Source organism: Notolabrus celidotus, chromosome 21, assembly GCF_009762535.1.
Source record: "Notolabrus celidotus isolate fNotCel1 chromosome 21, fNotCel1.pri, whole genome shotgun sequence".
NCBI classification, from domain to species: Eukaryota; Metazoa; Chordata; class Actinopteri; order Labriformes; family Labridae; genus Notolabrus; species Notolabrus celidotus.
In genome coordinates, this window is record NC_048292.1 from 24,689,727 (window position 1) to 24,716,200 (window position 26,474).

At 40.9% G+C, this 26,474-nt stretch overlaps 1 protein-coding gene across 3 annotated transcripts in view; it reads left to right on the top strand.

Moving 5' to 3' along the window:
- The window catches only part of ptprz1b (protein tyrosine phosphatase receptor type Z1b), a 120,969-nt gene that overhangs the window by 67,916 nt on the left and 26,579 nt on the right, over window positions 1-26,474 (top strand). For all 3 annotated transcript variants that reach the window (XM_034673182.1, XM_034673179.1, XM_034673180.1), the window contains 7 exons: window positions 15,126-15,305; window positions 18,815-18,966; window positions 19,052-19,147; window positions 19,273-19,339; window positions 19,812-19,969; window positions 22,814-22,964; window positions 25,989-26,173. In XM_034673182.1, coding sequence (XP_034529073.1) covers window positions 15,224-15,305; window positions 18,815-18,966; window positions 19,052-19,147; window positions 19,273-19,339; window positions 19,812-19,969; window positions 22,814-22,964; window positions 25,989-26,173 — 891 coding nt within the window. In that variant the 5' untranslated portion in view covers window positions 15,126-15,223. The remainder of the gene's footprint in view (window positions 1-15,125; window positions 15,306-18,814; window positions 18,967-19,051; window positions 19,148-19,272; window positions 19,340-19,811; window positions 19,970-22,813; window positions 22,965-25,988; window positions 26,174-26,474) is intronic.

Below are 26,474 nucleotides of genomic sequence, written 5' to 3' on the forward strand. Positions count from 1 at the left end.
CAGCTTGAAGACTTTTGTTACAGTAGCATGTAGCCGTGCTTTAAACTACCAAGAGAGTTGTTGAATAAAAAGAGTGAGTAACTTACATTTAATTGAGGCACATTATATTGGACCATGACACTATATTTTCAAACTGTGATTAGGACAGGGTAAGGCATGTTGGAAATATTTAATATACTGAAGGTTATCTCAGATTCATTGCTGTCTACTTTCAGTTGCTGCAGTTAAAAAAAGTGATTCATTCTGAACCCCAGTGATTGCTCTCTCTGAACTAAATGATGATTGATTGAATAAAAGCTGTTGCAGGTTGATTAAGGAGCCCATTCCTGTTCTCCCATAATTTAAACCACAGTTGTGTTTTTGTACTTTTGGTCATTGATTGGCTGCTGATTGGACAAGCAGGCAGCTCTGCTAGTCAGTGTACCAAAATCATAACCCTATTGAGATCTCCAAACCTGCTGAATCTGATCCAGCGACTCACTGCAGACCTTTATATAAACAGAGATTATGACTTTTCAGGAAGGAAACATCAGGTGTTACAAAGCAGACACCCCACTGGGCCAGCAGGCACAGTACCCTGAGACCGGGATAACGAAATGACACGCAGCATTAATTAGGATAATTAATTACACCTGTGCTCTTCCTGCTGCGCTGTCTCATTATTCCTGCTGTGAACAAGGCCTTTATAAAGGCTGCCTCATTAAACACATGAGCACCCTGATGATACTGTATGTGAGTTAATTGATTGGTGATTTTTTTAAGCCTTAATGCCACACTTCTTTTTCAACTTCTTTCTATATACTGTACAAATCATGGACGTAGTCTCAGTGACAGCAGCCTTTGGTTTCTGAAGCTGAGTTTTGAAGCCCATTGATGGCGGTCATCATATTGAAAATGCTGACTCGACCTAACCTTTCAGACAACCTAATATGAGACAAGGAGTTGGCCTTGAAGCAGCTTTTAGCTTCCTTGCCAACAGCTACAATGTGCCCGGTCAGACAAGTTAGTCATGGTCCTAATTGCTTTTATCGCAAAACTTATACCATTAATATCTGTTGATATTTTAATAAAGAGCTAAACTGGGATGCATGCCCAACGACTCTTTCTGTGTTTCAACAGCCGTTCTAAGCTTGACAACCCCGCTGACCCAGTCAGCTGAAGGTCGCCAGTTCATCGGGTCACCCTTTAAACTGTAACACCGGGACCTGACAGAGATGCATTCCTACTATCGGACTCAAAGAAGACAAATGTTAAGGAGTTATTGAATCAATTGAATCACAGTTGTTTGTGACGTTATTGTGGACGGCCCTATTGTGGCCTTGCCCCCTGAAGTTCCTGGACCTTTGGAAAGTATTAACACATGAGCAGGGACTTTTCAAGGGGTAGGTCAACTATCCAGCTACTAAATTTGGACCCTGGTTTCTTCTATCAAAATGCATAGAGTTCTGCAAAAGGTCCCAAGTTCCTTGGGAAAGTTCCTGCTGTTGAAAAGCACCTTCTGTGGGTTCCAGGGCTTTTGTTGCCCTCTTATACCCCTTTTCGACCAAGGCAGTTTCAGGGCCGGTTCGGAGCCAGTGCTCAATTGAGAACCTTTTTTTCGTGTTTCAACTGTGAGTGAACAGACTCCCTGCCGGGAATACTGGTTCCAGAGCGGCTCCAACTCTTTGCTGGTCTAGAACCACAAACTGCTTACGTCCGGGGCGGGGGGTGGGGGGCTGGGTTAATGTGATCAAAAACACAAACGAAATGTGTTTACTCCATTGTCCTACAGCGAAAAAATAAAAAAGACTAATGGATTCCAAGTCAAAGCAGTGGTCGGCCGAGGAGACAAGCTACTGTTGTCCGCCATCGTGTTTGTTGTGAGGGAAAGTTCGCGCTGGCGTCACGTAAATCTTACGTCATGACGTGCCTCTTCCACGGACTCAGGCAGGCAGAAAAACAAATGGGCAAATGGGTGCTGTGTTGGTTCGCAAGTTCAACCAGCTCCGAACCAGTGCAAGCACCAGCCCGGAAATACTAAGCGGTTCGCGTTGGTCGAAAAGAGGTATTAGTGGATGCTTGGAGGACTGCATTTTTTAAGCACCTCCGCTTTAGCTTTATTTCTCAAGGCCGGAGGTAGCAAGCTTGCATTTTCCTGGCCATCAAAAGTCTGGTTTGGCTGGTCTTTCTCCTTTTTTAAATCTCATTGCTGATTGAATGTAACTGAGTAATTTAATTAATTTTACTACAGATTGGATATTCATTTCTGAATGCTGTATATACAAAAATTGATCAATTAGTTAAAATATGATCAAAATGTGTGTAAAATCTGCAGAAGGCAGATGTCCTAAACAAATATATCAGTGTATAAATGTCTATATCTTGTTCTAGGTAATTTAGTGCCGTGGATGCATGAGATGAGGTTAAACTATTAAGGGGCTGGCGTTCGTTCCTGCCAGACGCACAATCATGCAGCTTCAAAGGCACCACTGGGGCTTAAACCAAACCAGCAGTCGTTTTTTGCCTTTAATATTTGATACATATTCAGCTATTTCTGCCAGCAGTGAGCCAAACGGAGCAGACAGCCCCCAAAAAGAGTCAAGCCCTACATTATTCAATTTAATAATCCTGCATGTTTTCTGCACAGCAGCGCACAGCACCTTTCTCACAGAGGGTGAAATCAGTGCTGTGTGTGTCTGTGTGTGTTTGAGTGTATGTTTGTGGGAGCTTAATTGGTGTAAGCGTGGGCAGGAGGAGAGAGGCAGACGGCACGTGTGTCTCTGCAAACTTCTTAGAATATCAGCATGAAAATCATGTGTACAGTGTTGCAGTGTGTGTGCACTGTTCTCCCCCTTCTTTTTTATCTTCTCTCTGACTTCCTTCCTCCTTCCACTCCTGTCCCTAACACTACACCTATTCTTTTATTGTCTCATCCATGTCTCTCCCTTCCCTCCTCGTTTCCTTTCTCCAGCCTCTTCTTTATCACCTCCTCTTTGCACCGGAGCCTTCGTGTTTCCTGCTGCTCCATCTCCTTTTGTCCCCCGTGCACTTTCCTCCTCCGTCGTCTCACCTCTCGTCCCCGGAGAGTGACGGGTGGGCTGTAATGACTGTAGTGCTGTGGTAAAAAGAGCAGCAGCAGGTGTAAATGGTTTCTGCCTTGACCACTTTAACAGCTGACTGATCGCTGAGCTCCTGCAGAGCACCAAGTTTCTTCTAAAAGTTTCCAACATTTTAACTTTCTTTCTCATTTCTATTTGTAGCTTTAGTTCAGATACCTGAATATTACACCTGTGCTTTCTTTTTTTTTAAAGACCTTTGCTAAATGTTGTTATTTAGATAAGAATGAGTAAAATCTCATTTCATTTACTTTTGACACTCAGACCATGATCATTCAAACTAAATATGGTACTCGTCTTTAGTGGCAACTTTTAGCAAAAACCTTCTTGGCCACTTCTGCAGGATGTGATATTTCCGACTCGTGCTTTCTGAAACAGGTTTACTCAAAAATGAAATGGATGCCATAAAAATGTTTCCAAACTGAGAATTTATTTAAAAATATCAACAAACAAAAATCACTTCTCAAGTCGCAAGTCTTCTATTTCGTGACAAAACTATAAAAAAACAAACAAAGCTATGATTAGAAAATATGTTGGTCCTTGTCCTGCTCATAGACTGTATATATAATGGACAGCGTCGCTCTGCCTTTCTCCATTGTACAGGTTTGAAGCCAAAATATCCTGTTCCAGAACGCTGCCATCTTGTCAATTTTCTGCAGCCTGAGTCTGCGCAGTAGGGAATGTGTGTTTCCAAAGTAACAAGCTCTGCCCTACAGTGTACCGTCCCGAGGTCCTACAGAGTTTCTCTCTACCTACGGCATCTATCAATCAAAGTAAAACCGGATGTAAAACCCAGTTTTTAAACTCTAATAACTAACGAAAAATACACTTTTCAGAAAAAAGAGGCCTTGAACACAAAACAGTCAAATAATAACTACATATCAACACAGCATACAGATGTGAGAAACATTCGTATGCCTTGTATTTATTTTTTAAAGTTTGACAGCAGCCCCATTCAAATGAAGGAGACAGAGTTTTTGACTGATACTGCAGCCAGCCACTAGGGGGAGCAGTTTTTGTGGCAGCCTCACTTCGAGCTGAGCAAGATGACGTCCATTTTATATACAGTCTATGGTCCTGTTCAGATCAAAAGCGCACATGCTCCAATCAGTTACACCAATTACCTGCAGCATGACAATTAAAGGCACATCATCACCCAGATGATCATCATTATAGAGATTACAAATCCTCTGTTCCCTATCCAGGCCTTTGTATCTTCCAATAACCTCAGGGATCCTAATGTTATTCACTCTAAAATCACACATAGCCTCTCAATACTTTTGGTTTTCATATAACAAATATGTTTCCAGTTTGCTCTCTTGTTTAATTCTACATATTAATCCCATGATGTAATTTTTCTCAATTCAACTCACCACTATAGCATGAACTGATATTTCAGCCTCTGTTCAGGAGTTAGTTTAAGCCAGTTAATGTTAAACTGCTCTGTGATCCAGAGGCAAGACAGGCCACAGCCTTTCAGTATCTAGTTATATAATATGATAACATAATATGAAGCCCACGCGGAAGTGTTATAAACTGCAATTCATCGAGCATCCGCTTGAGGCTGGCTACAGAAACACTGGAAACCACATACACACCCATTCAAATTCAAATTTCTCTATCAGCACACACTGTACCGGGGTCAAAAAGATTTCTAACGCAACAGTTCAGAAGATACAAAGATTATACGTTTTTGCCCAAATAAGGACATGACTGACTTGACTGACAGGCGGGAACACATAGCTGTTGGCTAGGAGGCTCAAACCCCGCCTCTTTACCTCACACTAAGTTTGGTTGAGTTCAGCATTACCAATATGGCTCCTGCCGACGATTGGCTTCAAAACAGCGCTCAGGAACAGGTGGGTGACATCACAGATACTATATTATACAGTTTATAGTAACACATAAGCACCCATGTTGTGCAGGTTGAGCAGGTAGCTGTACATAATTGATTTTACTTTCTATACCTGCTATCAACCTCCCCTAGTAACCAATGGTTCTTTTATTAACTGATGGTAGACATCTGATCCAGTTTTCCTATAAAACTTGTATCTATTGTTCAGTATTTTCAGTTCTGCTTGTTTCAAATTGTCTAAACCTTGAGATGCAGTGACAGAAAGCCAACATAAGCAGACATAGAAGAGCAGAAAATAATAATGATACACTCGTTCTGCATTCTGAAGATCTCTCACCACCAGATACTCTGCATCCATCAGCAGACTTGCTCCTGTGAAACAACTGAAACTCAGATGTGAAATATCATATACATATTCAATCACCAACTTCTCATTGTTGATTGCCGGTGAGTGTGTGTGCATGCAAGAGTGCGTATGGATTTAAATGAAGGCAGGAAAGTCTAGCTTCAGAGGATTTTTTTATTTTTTCCTACCTCAAACCTGTCAGCTACTTGTTGCCATGGTAGCATAATTTCAGAGGAGTTACATTTTTTGCCTGTATGTGTCTCATGATGGTGACTAAATCAGGGGCCAGATGTGGCCATGGACTCACTGACAACCATCCTACCGTTTCCCCCAGCACACACACTCACACACACACTTTGAGAATTCACACTTTTTTTTACAAAATATAGGTCAGCATGTAAATGTGCTAGCTCTTTCCCTCTAGCTCAGTTCCAGATGACTGAATGTATGCCTACATCTCTAACGTGCAGGCAACACAGGACTAGCATCTCCCGGCAGGAAGGCAGCCAAGTGCATTTCCCAAAATGAGAAACTTTTGATTAAGCTTAAGCTGTTTTTACATATTCTGCATAAAAAATGCAGGAGCCTGGATTCAGTATGAGAGGTTTTCTGGCGTCTGGTTTGAGTAAGTTTTTAGTCTCAGTAATAGTGACCAAATACATCTCAGCAGGGTTTGGTGTATACAGGAAAAACAGTGTGTGTGGAGACCAAAAGCTGGCAAACACATGATGAGTTTATCCTGGTGCAGGGAGCTGGAGTGAGGCTTCTGGGTAATGTACTATTAACAGTGAAACTGAGCCTCACCAGAAACAGATGAATGGGCAACTAAGATGTGACGGTGTTTATTTTGCACACCTCTTGAGGGGCACATCTTGCTTTGCTTTGGATCTGAACTCGCTTCTAAAGTTGATAATTGGACTGTGAGTCCTGCAGCACTCAGAAAAGGAAGTTGTTTGTCACTAACTATTGACTGCACTGGATTGCTTAAGGCTGATTTATACTTCTGTGTCGAATCGGTGGCGTAGCCTACGCAGGAGGTCCGCGTAACTCCTGTACCTACACAGAGGCCTACACACGGAGCCAACTTGCCCCTCCTCCAAAATGTAACCAAGAATCAATACAGACCGCAAGCCCCTCTTTTTGGTCCGCTCGGCGGCTTGCATTTCCCTCATTTACAGCACTTCCGGGATCCTGGACATCGGTCGTGTATTTCATGTCCTCCTCTCTATTCTTCATGTAATCATGTCTGTATGATAAACAGCAACATGTATCAGCTGTAGATTAACAGAACAAGCTCTGATTCTCTGTGGAAAAGTAAACAGAGATTGTAGACCGCTTCCAGCACTGCTGTGTAGGGGAGATGTAGGAGTATAAATCAGCCATTAGTGGGCCATTTTGGGTCTTTCTTGTCTTTCTGCTCAAACGACACAGGTTCAGTAAAGATACACACAACCTGACACTTGACATTTTAAGCCAGCATGACTGACAGTTGGGTCTGTTTGGTTGACTTTAATAAACTGTTATTGACAGGAGGCTGCAGGAAAGATGGCAGCACCAGTGTGCAGTACATCGTGTGATTTAGTCTTTTGTTTCTGTTTTTGGATGTGATACCATACGATTTATATTATCAGGTACATTTAAATGAGATGTGTAGTCATTTGAGGACCTGTCTGTCTGTTTCTTGTTTAAGTTTTTTGTTAGACCTAGAAAAATAACATTGAGAACAATCCTCCTTGCATCTGGTACATGCCTCATCAGCCATGAGTAATAGTGTTTCTGTTGCTGTTTTTGCAGTTAACCTCAAGGGTGAGATTTTTACTAGGAATAATGATAAAATTGTTCTGTTTACATTTCCACAGCAAACAACATGCAGAAACATCCCTTCAGCTCTGTCCACAATCCGCGGTGTTATAAGGAGAAATAAACAACTCTTACTCACACACATTTCATATTTGACAATTGACTGACGCTTTTTAATGAAATGAGTCCAGAGTTTTCAGAGACAGTGATCTGAACATTTTCACCTCAAGCCTCAGCCTGTTCTCAAGTCTTCAAGCAAAGCTGCCACACCAGGCAGCCATACAGTGGGCCAAAAAAGTATTTAGTCAGCCACTGATTTTGCAAGTTCTCCCACTTAGAAAGATGACAGAGGTCTGTAATTTTCATCAGAGGTACACTTCAACTATGAGAGACAAAATGATTTTAAAAAATCCAGGAAATCACATTGTAGGATTTTTAAAGAATGTATTTGTAAATGATGGTGGAAAATAAGTATTTGGTCACCCACGAACAAGCAAGATTTGTGTCTCACAGACCTGTAACTTCTTCTTTAAGAAGCTCTTCTGTCCTCCACTCGTTACCTGTATTAATGGCACCTGTTTGAACTGGTTATCTGTATAAAGACACCTGTCCACAGCCTCAAACAGTCAGACTCCAAACTCAACCATGGCCAAGACCAAAGAGCTGTCCAAGGACACCAGGAAGAAAATTGTGGACCTGCACCAGGCTGGGAAGAGTGAATCTACAATAGGCAAGCAGGTTGGTGTGAATAAATCAACTGTGGGAGCAATTGTAAGAAAATGGAAGACACACAAGACCATTGATAATCTCCCTTGATCTGGGGCCCCATGCAAGATCTCATCCCGTGGGGTCAAAATGATCATGAGAACGGTGAGCACAAATCCCAGAACTACACGGAGGGACCTGATGAATGACCTGCAGAGAGCTGGGACCAAAGTAACAAAGGCTACCATCAGTATCACACTACGCCGAGAGGGACTCAAATCCTGCAGCGCCAGGCGTGTCCCCCTGCTTAAGCCAGTACATGTACAGGCCCGTCTGAAGTTTGCCAGAGAGCATATGGATGATCCAGAAGAGGATTGGGAGAATATCATGTGGTCAGATGAAACCAAAATAGAATTTTTTGGTAAAAACTCAACTCGTCATGTTTGGAGGAAGAAGAATGCTGAGTTGCATCCCAAGAACACCATACCTACTGTGAAGCATGGGGGTGGAAACCTCATGCTTTGGGGCTGTTTTTCTGCAAAGGGGACAGGACGACTGATCCGTGTTAAGGGAAGAATGAACAGGGCCATGTATCGTGAGATTTTAAGCCAAAACCTCCTTCCATCAGTGATAGCATTGAAGATGGAACGTGGCTGTGTCTTCCAGCATGACAATGATCCCAAACACACCGCTCGGGCAACGAAGGAGTGGCTCTGTAAAAAGCATTTCAAGGTCCTGGAGTGGCCTAGCCAGTCTCCAGACCTCAACCCCATAGAACATTTGTGGAGGGAGTTGAAAGTCCGTGTTGCCCAGCGACAGCCCCAAAACATCACTGCTCTAGAGGAGATCTGCATGGAGGAATGGGCCAAAATACCAGCTACAGTGTGAGCAAACCTGGTGAAGACTTACAGGAAACGTTTGACCTCTGTCATTGACAACAAAGGTTATGTTACAAAGTATTGAGTTGAACTTTTGTGGGTGACCAAATACTTATTTTCCACCATGATTTACAAATACATTCTTTAAAAATCCTACTATGTGATTTCCTGGATTTTTTTTTCTCATTCTGTCTCTCATAGTTGAAGTGTACCTCTGATGAAAATTACAGACCTCTCTCATCTTTCTAAGTGGGAGAACTTGCAAAATCAGTGGCTGACTAAATACTTTTTTGCCCCACTCTATATGACAGAGAGCATTGATTTAGTCCAGCTCCCCCCTCACACACACCCACACATAAACACACACACACGCGCATGACACACACAACAAGGAATGTAAAGCCAATACCTGTGAAGTCATGTGTGACCAGTTACCGTTAAACCATCTGCTCTGACCTGATTAGACCCATTGTCTTTACTGTGTACTGTAAACTACACACCGAAACACTCACACAGTCTAGAGAAGACACACTGAGCAGGAGGCAGGCGCAACAAAGACCTGTTTTCCTTTTCCAGTAAGACTTTGCTTTGTGCAGATAAAGCAGATAAACCTGAGGAGTTTATTTACATCTTTACAAAGTGTGACACTTAGTGAGACAGAATAATCCACACTCATTACAGTCAAATTTGACTGTAGAGGTTTTTTTAATTAGAGGATTTTTGATGATCCTTAAAAGTCTTAAACTATCAAATGTTTCAGTCTTTAATTTGAAGATGCCGCATTGACTGAGACATATCTAAATACTTCATCAAATCCATGTACAACATAAAATCACTCCTCAATATAAGTTATTGTAGATACATTGGTTTACACAATATTTTCGTCAGCATATAATCGGCACATTCACAAACTGGGAATGAAAGAGAAAAGGAGAAGAGGATGTGAAGTTGCAAGCTCAAGGAAAGTTGGCTCCAGGACATTAAATGACAGGAAAGGTTGGCAGGCAAACAAGGACTGTCTAAGGACTAGCTTTTAGACCTGGGTTACTAAATTAAATATGCAACATCTCTGTGAATAGTTTATTCTGCTATGCAAAAGTGTACTTTTCTTTGTTTGGGACTGAAAAGGTCTTAAAAAGCCTTAGATTTCATTTCAAAAAGTGTGCAGCTTATATATCTACTATAGACTGTATAGATATGGACGTAGTATCCGTGACGTCACCCATCTATTTCTGAAGCGCTGTTTTGAGGCTATTCGGCAGCGGCAGCCATATTGCTGCTGTCGAGGGATTGTGATGTAAAGAGGCGGGCCTTGAGCCTCCTAGCCAACAGCTGCAGTGTTCCCGTCTGTCAATCAAGTCAGCTGCGCCTCTCATTGGAAGACTCGTAATCTTAATATTTTTGAAATTGCTGCGTTGATAATAGCTGATAATGAGCTTTATTTATTATTTTAATAGCTTTTTTTGGAGTTTGATGACAGAATCTAGGTTTGATTTATAAATATTTCCCCAGACCTCAATATGGCATAATGATTGAAAAATACAATATATGAAGACATTTCTTATTCAACAGATTTCTTATTCTACATAAAATACCAATAGATTTAGAAATTTTAGTTTTTATGTGTCCTATGTGTAGTTTCCAACTAAGTTTATGATCTATAATAACTCCATATAATAGTAGCCACCTCATACACCAAATTGTACAGCTTTTGCTACTTAATTGATCAGCAACTGAAAGGGCAATAGGTAGTGAAAATCCATAGGAACATTCAGGCAGTAATTCAAGGTAAAACAATATATTTAAAGGTGACATATCATGCAAAATGGACTTTTTAATGGTTCTCTACCTGAAATATGTTTCCCTGGCATGTCTACAAACCCCCCTGCCCCTGTTCTGATTTCTGCCCCTGTTCTGATTTCTCCACCTTTCTGTAAATGTGTGTGAAACGAGCCGTTTCAGACTACCGTGTTTTTGTTACGTAACAACAATATCCGGTCTGTCACGGAGTCAGAGCTCGGAGCTTGTTCAGCCCATAGACTGTATAAAATACAACTCAACCCCTCCTCTGTTTTTCATTACCTGCACAAATGTGTGCTAACAAGGAGCTTAGGAGGGAGGCATGCTAGTTGTAGGCTGTCTTAACAAACACAAAGGTCGGTTTTACTCCCCACGTCTGCAGATTTGAAGATCTAGTGGATGATTTTTATTTATCATGGATAAGTGCTAGCGCTAGTTAGCATAGCCACATAGCTACATGTTCGTAGCTGTAGCTGTGTACCAAGACACACGTCTACATACTGACAAATAAAACAACAAGAAACACAGAATCTGTGACCAATCCTTCAGAAAGGTCCTGCTACAGGCGCCTCTCTGTCAGGATCAGATTCTGGATCAGATTCAGAGGGTTGAAATAACGTGATCTCTGAGCAGCCGTGTATATTCAGCCAACATGTAAACATTAGATCAACGTGCCGGAGAGCCGAGGCACATCCACTTCCTGAGGGGGCGTGGTCAGAGAGAAAACAGACAGAGGGTTCTTCAAGCATGCCAAAATCTGATTTCAAAGTGTTTTTTTGAGCATAAACTTTAAAGACATGTTTTGGGGACCTCTTAGACCAATACATATTGATGAAAAAAGCGTAATATGTCACCTTTAACAACCATAATCTTAATATCTTTGAAATTGCTGCGTTGGAAAAAAATTCACCCCTGTACAGTGTGTGCCGATGGAGAAATTAGCTATCCAGACTACACTGGTCTTTTGTACCAGACTGTAAACATGTTTATTTCTGCTGTAAAGATCGTCTTCTTTTAATTGGTGTGTATGTGGTTTCCGGTACTTACAGAGCCAACCTCAAGCGGATCCTCGATGAACTGCAGTCTTTGGCACTTCCGCATTGGCTTCAATTCTTGCAGCCGGAGGTTGCCTCTTGAGTCTGATGTATAATACAGTTTAATAAGTCAATAAGTTAAGCAGCAGTCTTCACAGACAAAGTCAGTCTAGGAGAGCTTTACAGGAACATAAGAAAATGTCCAATTATTGAAAGCAGTCTGGATAGTTCGTCTCTTGATCGGCACAAATGGTACGGGGGTGAATTTTTTCAGAACGCGACAATTTCATAGATATTTAGATTACGAGTTTTCCATTATAAGAGGCACAGCTGACTTGACTGACAGGCGGGAACACTGTAGCTGTTAGCGAGGAGGCTCAAAGCCCGCCTCTTTATCTCACACAAGCTCAACAGAAGTTTGGTTGAGTTCAGCATTTCCAATATGGCTCCCGCCGTCGATTGGTTTCATAACAGCGCTTCAGAAACAGATGGATGACGTCACGGATACTGTCCATTATTTATACAGTCTATGATCACACTACAGTCCCAACTCATAAATATTAGTCAGCTTAAAAAATGCAGTCCAGACAAGCTTCCTCTCTTACTACTCCCTAAATATAGCTGGAGGATATGACTCAGTGTTGAAAGTGGTTGAATGGCAGCTCAGTAAATTGACACATCCACTCATGCAAAGACTGTTCATAATTGCACACAGATCCACACAGCAGGTCCATGTGAGTGCAAAGGTAACATGGGCATGTGAATGAATGATTTGCATCCACATGCCAACTGCATGTTAAAAGAAGTGAAGGTACTGTGAGTATAACAAGCACAAAAAAGGGAAATGAATAATAAAGCACATGCCCGTAGATGATAGTGTGACATGCAGTCATGAATAAATCCCCAGACATACAAATGCATGACCCGCTGCATCTCCTTAAATTTAGTGGGAAATTCTGCCATGAGCTCATAAATACATGAATACAGAGTAATTTTGAGGCAGAGCATGAGATATTAGCTGAACATTTTGCCTCATTTAGAGTCTTATAAGCCCTATAATACAGTGATGTTACCTTTGCATGTCCCTCTATGCCATTTTGGTTTTGCTGTAGTGTGTTTGGCTGCATTTCTTTTCTTCTAATCTTAATGCTCTACACTCCCTTTCAAATTATTCATGTGAAAAGCAGAGCTGTCAACACATATTCACACCCACAGCATATCAAAAGTTGAAACAGAATCCATGCTGTGCAGCCCCCTAAAAAATCAATTCACAGAAAACATGTGCACTGAATATATTATGAAGTCATGCACTCACAATATAGGCAGTCATACTTCTATAGAGTCAGAGGATAAAGACTAATCTGAGGCCAACCTGTCAGGTTTAACTCCGTTTTACCATCTGCTCTTGGAACAGTACTTATTCAACAGTTACCTTATTGATTTGATGATCGGTGTTTGTTTAAATAGCACCGATCCATGACAATTGTTATCTCAAGACGCTTCATGAAAGGGCAGGTCTAGACCAGACTCTTTGTTAAATGATGGATTCTTTTATGAAAGTTTGATGTTTACTGACTAAGCGGCAACCTCCGATCTCAAAATATGAAGCCCATACGGAAGTGTTATAAACTGCAATTCATCGAGCGTCCACTTGAGGCTGGCTGCAGAAACACCAGAAACCACATACACAGCAATTCAAAAAAGACGATTTTTGCAGCATTAATAAACATGTTTACAGCCTGGTTTAAAAACGGCTTGGCTCTACGTAGCTAATTTCCCTATCGGCACACACTGTACACTGTTTTTTTCTACCGCGACGGGTTAGAAGATATTAAGATTACGAGTTTTTGCCCATTTAAGGACATGACTGACTTAATTGACAGGCGGGAACACATAGCTGTTGGCTAGGAGGCTCAAACCCCGCCTCTTTACCTCACACTAAGTTTGGTTGAGTTCAGTATTTCCAATATTGCTCCCACCGACGATTGGCTTCAAAAGAGCACTCAGCAACAGATGGTTCACATCACGGATACTACGTCTATTATTTACACAGTCTTTGATACTGACAGATTTTTTGCCTCTCCTGTACAATCCATCAAATATTTGAATAATTACCCACAAACATCAGCAGTACCAGTAAAGAAAGTTACAAAATACATTACACTCCTTCATTCTTTTTAGGGCCCGAGCACTGACTGGTGCGAGGAGCTTATTGTTTCTGATAGGATTATTATTATTTTTAAATTATATTATTCATTTCATATTGTATTCATTAATTCATTTGTATTTTAAGGCTTGATTTTATTTTAAAAACGACACAATTTCAACTCGTCATTGAGTCTGTTCCATATTTTGACTCCTAAAACTGAAACACATCTGCATTTTATATTTGTTCTAGCTTAAATGTTTGAAACACACACGTCCTTCTCTTAATTTAACAAATGTTGAATACAAACAGCAGGACTATTATTTCCAGCACGAAAAATTATTTCTGAGGTTTTGAAAGACACAATGTCTAAAAATGTTAAAGTGCAAGATCTGATGAATAATGGATTACTAGATTCCCTCATAATGAGCTTTATTTATTATTTTAATAGCTTTTTTTTTGGAGTTTGATGACAGAATCTAGGTCAGTTTTATAAATATTTCCCCAGACCTCAATATGTCATAATGAGTGAAAAAAATACAATATTTGAAGACATTTCTTATTCAACAGATGTCTTATTCTACATAAGATACCAATAGATTTAGAACCAACTGACTTTATGATCTATAATAACTCCATATAATAGTAGCGACCAATTTGCAGAGACGCTCTCTATCCAACCCCTCCACTGGTCACTTGTTGTCTTAGACTAGAAGTGTCAATCAAACCAGCACACTACAAGGTTTATTTCAAAAGTACACCACACTTTCTTTAAATGCATAAGTATGACATGATGAGGGAGAAAAGCTGCTAAAAAGTGGCGTTGCTGCCTGGTCAGTCTCATTATGTATCCCAGCATGTTGTGTGCAGAAAAGTGTCAGTTAACTACTTTGAACGCCATCTCCTCTGAAACATAATGTAACACAATAGACTCACTCTCTCTGTATTTTATACTGGTGCTTTGGTTGCACCAGGGTATTGGTCGCAGCTCACTTTTTAGATGACAGAAAAATAATAATACTGTCTCATACACCAAATTGTTCAGCTCTTGCTACTTGATTGATCAGCAACTGAAAGGGCAATAGGTTCCAGAGGAACATTTAGGCAGTAATTCAAGGTAAAACAATATATTTAACAACCATTTCAAGTGTAACACAATATGAAAAAAGGTGTAAATAAGGAAATAATGGCAATGTTAGCTTGGAATTTGCAAACCTGAAATGCAGCAGAACAACATTTCAGATACAACTGAGCTTTACAATGTGAACATGGCATCAGAAGTGAATTACTGCCATGTGAATACAAGGGATAGAGAGGGACATCTGTTGTTTCCTCAGCTCAAACGGCTGAGTCTGTAGATACTCTGATGCAGTATATAGATTTCTTTTAACAAGCACTGGGAGTTTCACGGTTTCAGATCTCTAGTCCCTTGTCTCTTCATTCATCTGTCTCTTTCTCTCATACAGGTGCCCTTAACCAGCGCAACTGGGGAAAGAAGTACCCGTCCTGCAACAGCGCTAGACAGTCTCCTGTGGACATCGATGAGACGTTCACCCAAGTCAGGATGCAGTACCAGAACCTGCTGCTGGAAGGCTGGGAGAAACTCACAGCAGAGTCCAGCACCATTCACAACAACGGGAAGACTGGTACGCTGATGTTCTTTAATGATCTGTGGCTCAGTGGTAGTGTCAGTTGTCTCGAAAGGTTCACGTGACATGTAATGTAAAAGTGCTTAGAGTGGTCAGAGGACAAGAGAAAGTGTTATACAAATACAGTCCATTTACCATTGAACTCCCCTGCATGTGTGCATGACTGTGACTGTGACATTCTCCTGAGTGGATGTTCACATCAATCTTGTTTAAGCCATGTCTACTTGATATATCATCAAGCAAGAAATCAAATCCCATGCTGTTCTACTTGTGTTAAAAACAGTGACACGCTGGGTGTCTCTCTTCTTCTGCTCTCAAATTGCAGACAGGCGCGTAATGAAGCACAAACCGGAGGAGGAAGATGAAATATAGATCCAGTCTATGGAAATGGTTTTGACATTATTCTGGTGCTTTGGAACATGACCGCCTCGTCTATAGCTGTGGAACAAATCTGTACCTTTAAGATGTGGAAAAAAAAACATGTGCAGCTCAAAGGCTAATGAGAGAAAGAGGTGATTAGAGTTCGAGGTCAAAGTGCCCGACAATGAAAAGAAAGGTGAGAGAGAGCAGGTAATTGAGAGAGTGGAAGTCAGAGGAAGAGCAGTCCTGAGACATCATTTGGAGAAAGAGAGATCGATGTGAAGAGGCAGAAAAGAAACAGAGTGACAGAAAAGAGGCAGGAAAAGAGCAAGAGGTATATATAAAGAGAGGGAGAGAAAGAAAGAAAGCAGCGGAGAGAAGGAGGACAATGTGAGGAGACAGTGAGAGAATAAGCAGCAGGCTGAGTGATGTCTGGACTGATAAACTAATGAAAGCTGTCAGCTATCATCACCATCTCTCCAATACAGCTTTGGCTATGTGAGTGTGTGTGTGAGGTTGTGTCTTTTTATGTGTGTGTCTGTTCCCTCTGTATGTTAATGGTCCACAATTTAATCCTCTTTTTTCTTTGCTGTGAAGACGAAGAGGAAATTGCATTTTAAACACATGCTGCAGAGCTTTCACGATATGAAAGATTTATATGGGAGGCAGTTTCACTAAACTGAACGTTATATGATGCTTTGAAACGTGAAGTGTGTGCAACCAAAGTAAAATGTAGAAACTGATGAGAGATTAAATATAAACTGTGAAAAAGAGGGTTAGATAATTTACATTGACACTATATTTATGTTTAAGCTGCTGTCATTAACATTTGTAGGTTAATAACAGATGTTATATGGAAATCTAATCTGCTTAAGGATTCATCCCATCATTTTTATCTAATGCTGCCGCTCCTCTCTTCTCAGTGGAGTATTTTAGTATATTTGAGTTTCTCTTTTGGGTTTTTTTGGCCTTTAGCTTTACTGTTAGGCTCACCCTCACTGCTGTTATTACCTGTTTATAGACACAGCAGGTAGATTCCATTAAAGGTGCTCTAAAAAACAACTATATGCCATTCTCATAGCTAGGAATGGGCATTTCAAGTTCAAATACTATTTGATAATCATTGGAATAATCCCATTGCCCCTTTAACAGCCCGTTTGTGTGGCAGTGGCGTTAACCAGCAGCTGCTAGTAGCGGGCACTGACAGCGTCTGTCTCGATCTTTATGTCAGTGTTTCTGTGACGCAGCATCTGTGTTTACATTTTACAGCCATGCTCAATCTCTGGAAATGTGTGTAGTAGTGTGAGATTCAGAAACAGAGAAATCCCTGCGATTGTCCCTAATGTTTTCTTCTTCTTTTGCTATTTAATGCAGTTAGCATTCTTCTTCTGTTATTTAATGTGGTTAGCAAACAGCTTTAAGACGCTCTATAGTCACTGTCTGGCTGGAATACCGTATTACAACCAGGCACTGGTGAAAAAGATGAAAATTTGTACTTTTAACATGAGAAAATATTTGAAGTAACTAACTTTCTCACATTTTTATAAAGTGAACAAATATTCGAAAATCATTGCCCGTCCCTATGAGAGACCCAGCAGGTAGATTCCATTAAAGGTGCTCTAAAAAACCACTATATGCCATCCTCCTAGCTTGTAACACAGACAATGTTAGGAAATGGGTAGAAAGCATGGTCGAGATAAAGAGATATCCATCTGCAGGTGGTGGAGACCAAAACAGAGCAAAAATTTAACTATTACACCAACATCTGTGAGGTTCACAGAATTAAGAATTGAGTCATCGGTACCAGATAGTAGAAATATTGAATATGGAAAGGCATAAGCCACCCATCCACTATACATTATCCTGTATATTACTCTGCTACCAACTTAAGACATAAACAAGCTGATAAAAAAAAGTGGATTTCAGGGTGATTCTATCGATTTAAAAATGATTTATTTATACAGCAAATTAAAAAATAGTCCCTCCAATTCTGCTGTCAGGAACGCCTCCATGGCAACAGCTCATTATCAGCCTCATAGTTACATTATACTGAACATTTCAATTCACAGTCTAGGTACAAAATGATCCTGCTTAATGTGTTATCACATTAAAATTGATTCCCAGGGCGATGGTGGCCTAGCTGTCTAAGTGCTCCCATCAAATAGAGTCTATAGTTCTTGTCGAGGAGGCCGTTGGTTCAACCCGTGAGGTTCGTAGAATTAAGAGCAAGGCTGTCTTGCAGTTGAGTCATCGGTACCAGACGGTAGAAATATTGAATACGGAAGGGATTTTCCCCACGCAGTCAGGATCCTAATTTGCATAAGCACCTATTCAATATACATTATCCTGTGTATTGCTCAGCTACCAACTTAAGACGTAAGCAAGTTGACAAAAAAAAAGTTGATTTCAGGGTGATTTTATTGATTTAGTTTTACAGCAAAAGAAAATTGTCCTTTCAATTCCACAGTCAGTAATGCCTCCATGGTAACTGGTTCTCATCAGCCTCTTTGTGGGATGAATTAGCATTAAACATTTCAATTTACAGTCAAGTGACATCATTTCTGCTCAATCGTTATAAGTCACATTGAAACAAGTTCCCCCATCACTTCTTACTATAAAACAAGAAAACCTATCTGGGGCTGATGACGTGGAATTGTTACATGCCACAGCTGATGTTTACCCTACAACTTGTCAGTGGCTGTTCTTAATGATTTATCTTATAAAAAAGATTCCCTGAAATATTAAGAGACAAGAATATTCAGATTTGACACTTGAACACAAATGCACCTAAGTTTTAGCAGCCAGAAATTGTTGTGTCTTTTTTACTTTTGGAAAATTTCGAGTTTTTTTATCTGTGACGTGTGAAAAAAGGTTTTAAATCTAAAAGTAACACACTAGGGTCAGAAGGTCCACATTTGGACAAAGTGCTGGGCTGCCAAAGCTGAGAATTGAAGACTGAAAGTGTCGTAGGGAAAAGGTGTGATTTGACACCCAGATCTTTCTTGAAACACCCTCAAGCTGTGACAAAGTTCATCTTAGGGCACTTGTACTTTAACTTTAGCAATGTGTCCTTTTAGAAGAAACAGATCATTTAAATTTCAGATTTTGCTTTGTAATAACAAGAAGACTGCATGTTTGTTCTTCAGTGGCCATCAATGTTGAAGGGGACTTCTTTGTGAGCGGAGGAGGACTGAGCTCCAGGTTCCGCGTCGGAAGAATCACCTTCCACTGGGGGCGCTGCAATGCAACGTCAGATGGCTCTGAACACAGCCTGAACGGGATGAAGTTTCCTCTGGAGGTACAACATATATTTGTCTATATCTTAACACAAATGTCCATCAGTTATCTTTGCTGACTAACACCTTTTTTGATCTTTCATTCAGATGCAGATTTACAGTTATGACCCCAATGATTTTCAAAGTCTGGATGTTGCGATGAAGGAAGGAGGGAGGATTGCTGCCCTGGCTGTGCTCTTTGAGGTTGGTTTGACCTGTTAAAGTGTGCTCCAGAGTTAAAGACCAGCCTGTGTCCCCAGTACATTCACTTACAGCAAGTCTTCCTTGTTGATGAATTCTATAATAGGCAATCATGTTGTTTCCCACAGATCAGCCAGGAGGACAATGAGAATTACACTCCTGTAATAGAGGCCCTGGACACTGTCAGCAGGTTTGGTAGGTCACTTTTACATGCTACCTGGCTCCACACCATGTTGACATGAACATGTTTTATCTGCAGAGAGTGGCTCGGTGCAGGCGCTGAGGTTGTGATAAAGAAACGTAGTTAAGTATTTAAAGCAGCAGGTTAAAAAAAAACATAAGGGATTAGCAGATGCAGCAGGTTAATTTAGAGCAGCAAAGGGAACAGCAGTCTGTGCAGAAAGGTAGGGTCATTTTCTGCAGAAATTGAGCATCGTAGGCTTAAGCCAGAATGAAACTCTCAGACTCAGTTGTGTAAAATGTTATTATAGTCATTTGGCTGTTGTGTACTTTTGGATTGTTCCAGTGTCTGTTTTTGGATTGGCCTATTAGTGCTTGAAAAATTAGTTCATGTATTCTAATTTGTTTGATTCTTAATTTAGATTACAAATTTGTTGTTGTGACATTTTATTTCTTATTACACTTGTTTTTTGTTTTGTTTTACCAGGTAAGAGCGGATCAATGGAAGGTTTCACCCTGAGGTCCTTACTGCCTAATATCACAGATAAATACTACATCTACAACGGCTCACTCACTGAACCCCCCTGCTCTGAAACTGTGCAGTGGATCGTCTTTAAGAACACCGTGTCCATCTCAGAAACACAGGTCAGTACAAACACACACACACACACACACACACACACACACACACACACACACACACACACACACACACACACACACAATCCAATCCAATGCGTTATTTCCTAGTATCGATACAATCGATTTATTACCTTTTAAAACGATGTTAGATTGATATATGTCATCTGGAAGGCCAACTTGCTGAACACAGATCAATGTAGTCGGATCATAGGAATATATATCGATACATCGATGTGGTAGATTAATCGTTACACCCCTGATATTTCTAAACAATAAGAACAAACTAGATCATGAGCAAAATTACTGACGATTTCTGTATAGTCATTTTAAAAAGCTCTAACCACTGCAGGGGGTAGGTGTCAGACAAGACCATTAACAACACTGTGAAGAGAAAGATAATGTTTTTGCATGTAGAGAACAAAATAAGCAGGTACCACTTTGTCCACAGGGGGTGCCAAAATCAACACAATCAGAGAGTTCCTCACAGGAGCTTTAAAGTGGGCTTGTAAAAGGGGTACTGGTTGATGGTGGTTGGTGGTCCCCTTTAATGAGAGGCTTGGCAGATAACAAGGATGGAAGCTAGGCTATCATCTGTTACAGACAGGGTCAGTTATACCATGCAATTAAGCTAATATAAGGAAGTCCAAACCAAATCCAAACGCTGATACAAGTGTACACAGTATTTAGACATTTCTTGCTGCTTTAATTTGCCGTCAGCCAAGTTTTTGTAGATCTATTTTTGGATGCAACACATGTTCCTTCGCCTGCAGCACACTGAACAGCTAATCAGGTCTATAATGCATGAGTCACTGATATATTGTGATTTTTTTATACATCTCAGTTTGTCAGAATTTAGAGGAACAAATGCTGAATGTTACCCAGCTGACACAGTAATGGCTGTGGAGTTTATTTCAGCTCAGCCTTACACAGTGTAAAGACCATGGATCGTGTAATCATGCAATAAAAAAACACTGACAGCTGACAACTTACTCTAAGGACAAATTTGGTGAGTGGTGCACACTGCAGCTGTATGTGAGCCGCTGGTATCCTCTGATTCAGAAAGGTCCTGAGATACTGTTGTTACCAAGTCCCACTTGTGACAGCAGTATCTGTCTGTGTTGGTTGGAATTGGCCCACAGTTTTCACACCTGTATCACCAGGTAACTTTGGATCTTTCATGCTCTCCAGTTAGCACAGAAGCTTATCCCTTCTCTCCTTTAGTCCATTGATTCATTCTTCCTCTGTAAACTCTGTTTATAGAGGTTTATTCTTGTTACAACCATTAACAGCATGTCATTGTCAGTGATTGTTTTTGTCTGACTCTCTTAAAGTTAGCTAAATGAAGATGTAACACTGTTTGACACCTTGTCTGCAGTGGCTGAATACATAGCATTAGCTTCCATGCTGGTTCCTACTGTGACCCAGATCCCCAGTGGGTAATACAGTTGCTGTTGCAAGTACCCTAACATCAATCAATCAATCAATAAATCTTTATTTGTATAGCGCCAAATGACAACAAACATTATCTCAAGATGCTTTTTCAAACAGAGCAGCTCTAGACCACTCTATGTCAAATTATGAACAGAGACCCAACACCAAGACAGGATAAGACTCAGTCTGACCCCACCTTAATCCACCATGAGCATTGCACCTTGCAGTAATTAGCTAGTTACAGTGGAGAGGAAAAACTTCCTTTAACAGGCAGAAACCTCGAGCAGAACCAGACTCATGATAGACAGCCATCTGCCTGGACCGAGTTGGGTCTGGAAAGAGGGATAGAGGAGAATAAGAGAGAGAGGGAGCGGTGATAGTGATGAAATGAGTAGTAGAAGTTGTTGCCGCTGGAATCCAGCATGTCCGTATCAGCTGGAGTCTGGAACGTCCACAGAAGGAGTACGTCTACAGTAGCTCAGAGGAACCTAAGAGACAAGGGAGCTCAGGGACTCCAGAAAGGTCTATGGTACATAAATAGATAGATGATTAGATAGATGAATACATAAGGCACAGTATGAATAAACCTATCCTGTTAAAAATACTTTTTAATTCTTAATATTAGAGCCATACATAAATAGTCATGTTTTGTGTTGAACTACTGAAAAACAAGTTCATAATTTGTATTAATGCAAAGTCATAAAAATATCAATCTTCTGTTGACCTTCTGTAAAACAAACAAACATGACATTTAAAAAATGGCACACGATCTTCAGTAAATTTGACATCAATTTGCATGTCTGGTTGTAGTTTCTTTGCCATGTTTGAGGTCAGCTGTCTTTGACATATGTGCCCAACATAAAACAAATGTCACATTGGAGTGATACAACGTGACAGCATTAGTCCAAATGTTAAAAAAACAGAGCAGGCTTTTTGTAGTGGTGGGATTTGTTGAAAAGAAACATGCCATGCTGAGTCGTCTCAAGCTGACACTGTAATATTACTGCAGAGTGACTCCAGGCTGGAGACGTTTAAGGACTTCTCTGGAACGAGTGAAATCATCTGTGTAATAATCATCAATTATGTAGCCGAATAATGGAGAGAGAATGAGGTCATGAAAGTAGTTGTGTTTTTGTTCCATGTGCATATTCGTGTGTGTTTGTGTTTGAGTTTGGCTGTGTTGCATGATTGAAACGGGGGTGGCAAGGCATGACATGGGCACATAGTAGCAGGCCAAAAATAGTGCAGTGCCATCTCCATGCCTTTGCCTGGCACAAACAACCTCCTTAGACAAACGCACAAAGAAGCAGCAGTATTAGGTTTTCTTTGGCTAAAGTAGAGAAACAGAAGATTCTACTTGTTCCTGTTGTTTCACCTCCCTTCTGTCTTCTCCCCATCTGTCCTTCTCTTTCACAGCTGGAAGCGTTTTGTGAGGTGATGACGATGGAGCAGGCTGGATATGTGATGCTGACAGACTACCTGCAGAACAACTTCAGGGAGCAGCAGCAGCAGTTCATGGGACAGGTGTTTGCCTCGTACACTGGCGTGGAGGAAGTGCAGACACCCAGTATGTCATCTGTGAACACTGAGTTCACTTTTTATTACTTGGCTTGCATGTTGATATTTTCTAACCACAAAATCCCATACTGTACATGAAGATAGAGGAAGATGCAATGATGTATAGCTGATCATACAACTAAGTTACATGTTGGCACCAAGCGTCAACCTCCGGTCTCAAACGATGAAGCCCATGCAGAAGTGTTATAAACTGCAATACATCGAGAATCCGCTTGAGGCTGGCTGCAGAAACACCCAAAACCACATAGACATGAATGGGAAAAAGACGATCTTTGCAGCATTAATAAACATGTTTACAGCCTGGTTCAAAAAACAGCTTGGCCCTACGAAGCTAATCTCTCTATCGGCACACACTGAACGGGGGGTGAATTTTTTTATAACGTCACAGTTCAGAAGATATTAAGATTATGAGTTTTTGCCCAAATAAGGACATGACTGACGGGACTCCCGGCCAGCAACACATAGCTGTTGGTTAGGAGGCTCACACTACGTCACACTCTGCCTGTTTGAGTTCTGCATTTCCAATATGGCTGCCGCCATCGATTGGCTTCAAAACAGCTCTCAGGAACAGATGGGTGACGTCACAGATACTACGTCCATAATTTATACAGTCTATGGTTGGCACCCTGTCATTTATGGCCTTTCAGCAAGATCAAAACACGCCTGCAGCAGCAGCCACATCTATGTCGTGGCATATGCCGGGGCCTTCGGCGTGCCAGTGGCAGCAGCCGCTAGTTTTGGAACGACATGCCGGTATAGGGAGCGACAGCTAGTTTTGGAATGACATGTCATGCACGGCCGAAATATAGGACCTAGTAGTAAACCTAATAGGAATTGATTTTAGAAATATGAAAGGAGAAAGTTTAAAAATATACTAACAATAGACCATCTGCTATGGTGACATGAGGTTCCTATGACCTCAAAGATAACATCGGCAAGGATATCTCTATGTAATAATTGTATGTGTCATAACAGCTGTGCTGGATAAACATTATAAGACACGTTACAATCAAACCAAAAAAACTACCATTGGTTTATTTACATCACAGTGTTTGAATAAATGTCAATAAGTGTTTTTTTATTTATAAATACTTGCAGCAGTAAGTGACATAAAGCAAAACCTGGTGCATATTTTTATATTCATCATGGGATGGAGCATGGGGGGTGCTGGTATCCCTTTTGAGGCACCTAGATGACTGGCATGCCACTGAGGACCGCCAGCCTCTGCATATGACGTGACATAGGCGTGGCATGCCACTCTGTAGCTAGAGGCATGTCATCTGGCGTGTTTTGATCTCAGTGCTACTGCCTTTCTGCATAATGCTAAGACCTTGAAGAAAACCCCACTCCTTTCACTGAAAGAGTAAGCACTAGTTGGAGGGGGACATCAACCAACTTGCACACGCAGCCAGCTTCCAGCAGCCCACTGGCACTAGCTACTGCAACAGATCTAATCTGTTTGCTTGAGCAACCGATCTGCTGCACACTGTTACTAAAGCCAATCAGCTTAGTTTTCCTAAATCAGTTTAAATTTGCCAACGTACAGAATGCATCAGAAATCTAAAATGAAGACCTTTTAAATGTAAAGAAAAGACATTTATTTCTCAGGCTCATCCTACTGAAGTGAGCCACAGTGGAGCCTCCGTGCTGGAGTACTGACACGTACTTGAAAGGTTACTCTGGGGATGTTTTGGACCATACATGGTAGTGATAATGTTCCTAACACAGGTGCCATAAGGAAAATGAAGTCTCAGCTGGCAGTCGTTTATCTCTAACCCTCGACTACACCAGAATTACTGAAGAGTTTGCATTCGCTCTTTGAGGCCTTGTATCACAAAGCGTTTTTGTTGGGTTTACATGAAGGAACTGATTCCTGTTCTCTCATTTTTCAGACTTGGTTTTGTTTTATATTATTTTCCTCTGTTCTGAGCTTATCTCATCGTAGCACTGGGCTTTTTTAGCCATAGGCTGTCTCGCAACTTACATATCTGAGAACAAATGACTAAGCTGCATCGCTGCAGCTTCTGTAACATGAGTCATTTAAGATTCAAGGTTTATTTGATACATTAGACATTTTTTTCTTGTGCACATACCTCTCATTTTAAATTGATGCTGTGTTCTAACATCAAAAATCAAAGGAACATTTATTCGTCTGCTCACACTGGATATTTTCAGCAGTTCAGAAAATAAGTTGGACATGCCAAAGGGACTCAGGTATTGATCCACAGTGATGTTAACTCTGCAGATTCTGTGCTCCAAAGAAATCTCTCTCATTAGGCTTTAAAACCTTGAACCCTGAATCTCCTCCTCAGTATCTCTAAATCATTTCACTTATCTAATTTATACCAAATTTTGGGCAGCTTGGGAGAAATGGAATCCTCCCCTCAGGAATCAATATAAATGTTGCATTATTAACCTATTTTTGTTCAGGACTAAAAATATTTTCCATCCTCTGCTTCCTCCATAACTCAAAGTCTGTCCTCCAAGGTCAGCCCAGCCATGATCATCAAAAGATCTAATTCACAACATTTTCTCCATCTTCATAAAGTCGACCCTGGAGAAAAGTGGGTCTTAAGGGTTGCCAGGGAGCTCCACTTTGTACTTCGTTGCCCCGGCTCCTCTAAGAGCCAGCAATTTATTTTGCAGCTCTTTTTGAAATTGAAATAAAGTATTCAGAAATTCACAAAAGAGTCTTTTTGCCTGTAACAAATTCATGCAGCCGTACACACACACATGAATACACCTCAGTGCCAACTTCACCTTCTCATCTGGGCTTTTAAAATGTATTTCTGCTCCCTTCCATTTTCAATCCAGTCTCTTAATATCAAATTACCTTCAGCAACACGTAACTTAATATGCAGAGTACCTTTTCTGTGTCATTCGTGTTTATATGTTCAGTTCAGTTGTGATTTTAATCTCCCTCTTTCAGGTTTTTACAGATTATGTCGCAAATCATCCACACAAATCAAACATTAACTTCCTTTAAAAGTCTGTCTCTCTTTCTGCTGTTCAGCATGCAGCTCAGAGCCAGAGAACGTCCAGGCCGATGCCCAGAACGACACCACCATCGTGGTGACATGGGAGCGTCCCCGCGTGGTTTACGACACAACCATCGACTGGTACACAGTCACCTACCAGAGACTGCAGGGCCAAGACCAGAACAAGCAGGAGTACAGGACCGACGGGGACCAGGACGTGGTATGAACACATCTACAAACACAAACACAGAGAAACATCACCCATCTGTGCTCTCACCTTTGACTGCATGTCATTTCCACTCTTGTTCTGCGCCATTATCTTCAGTCCACTCAGGTACATTTGACTAAAGAGTAGATGATAGCTAGAAATCACCTGTTCAGTTGTTCCCTTTCCTCCTGCAGCATACGTTAGAGCAGTGTTTGTTCTGTCACTGTCACATTGCCCCTGTTGTTGTTGGGATCCAAATTGATCAAAGTGATTGATGGATTGATTGGTTGTGAAGATCAATCTTGGCCTCTTA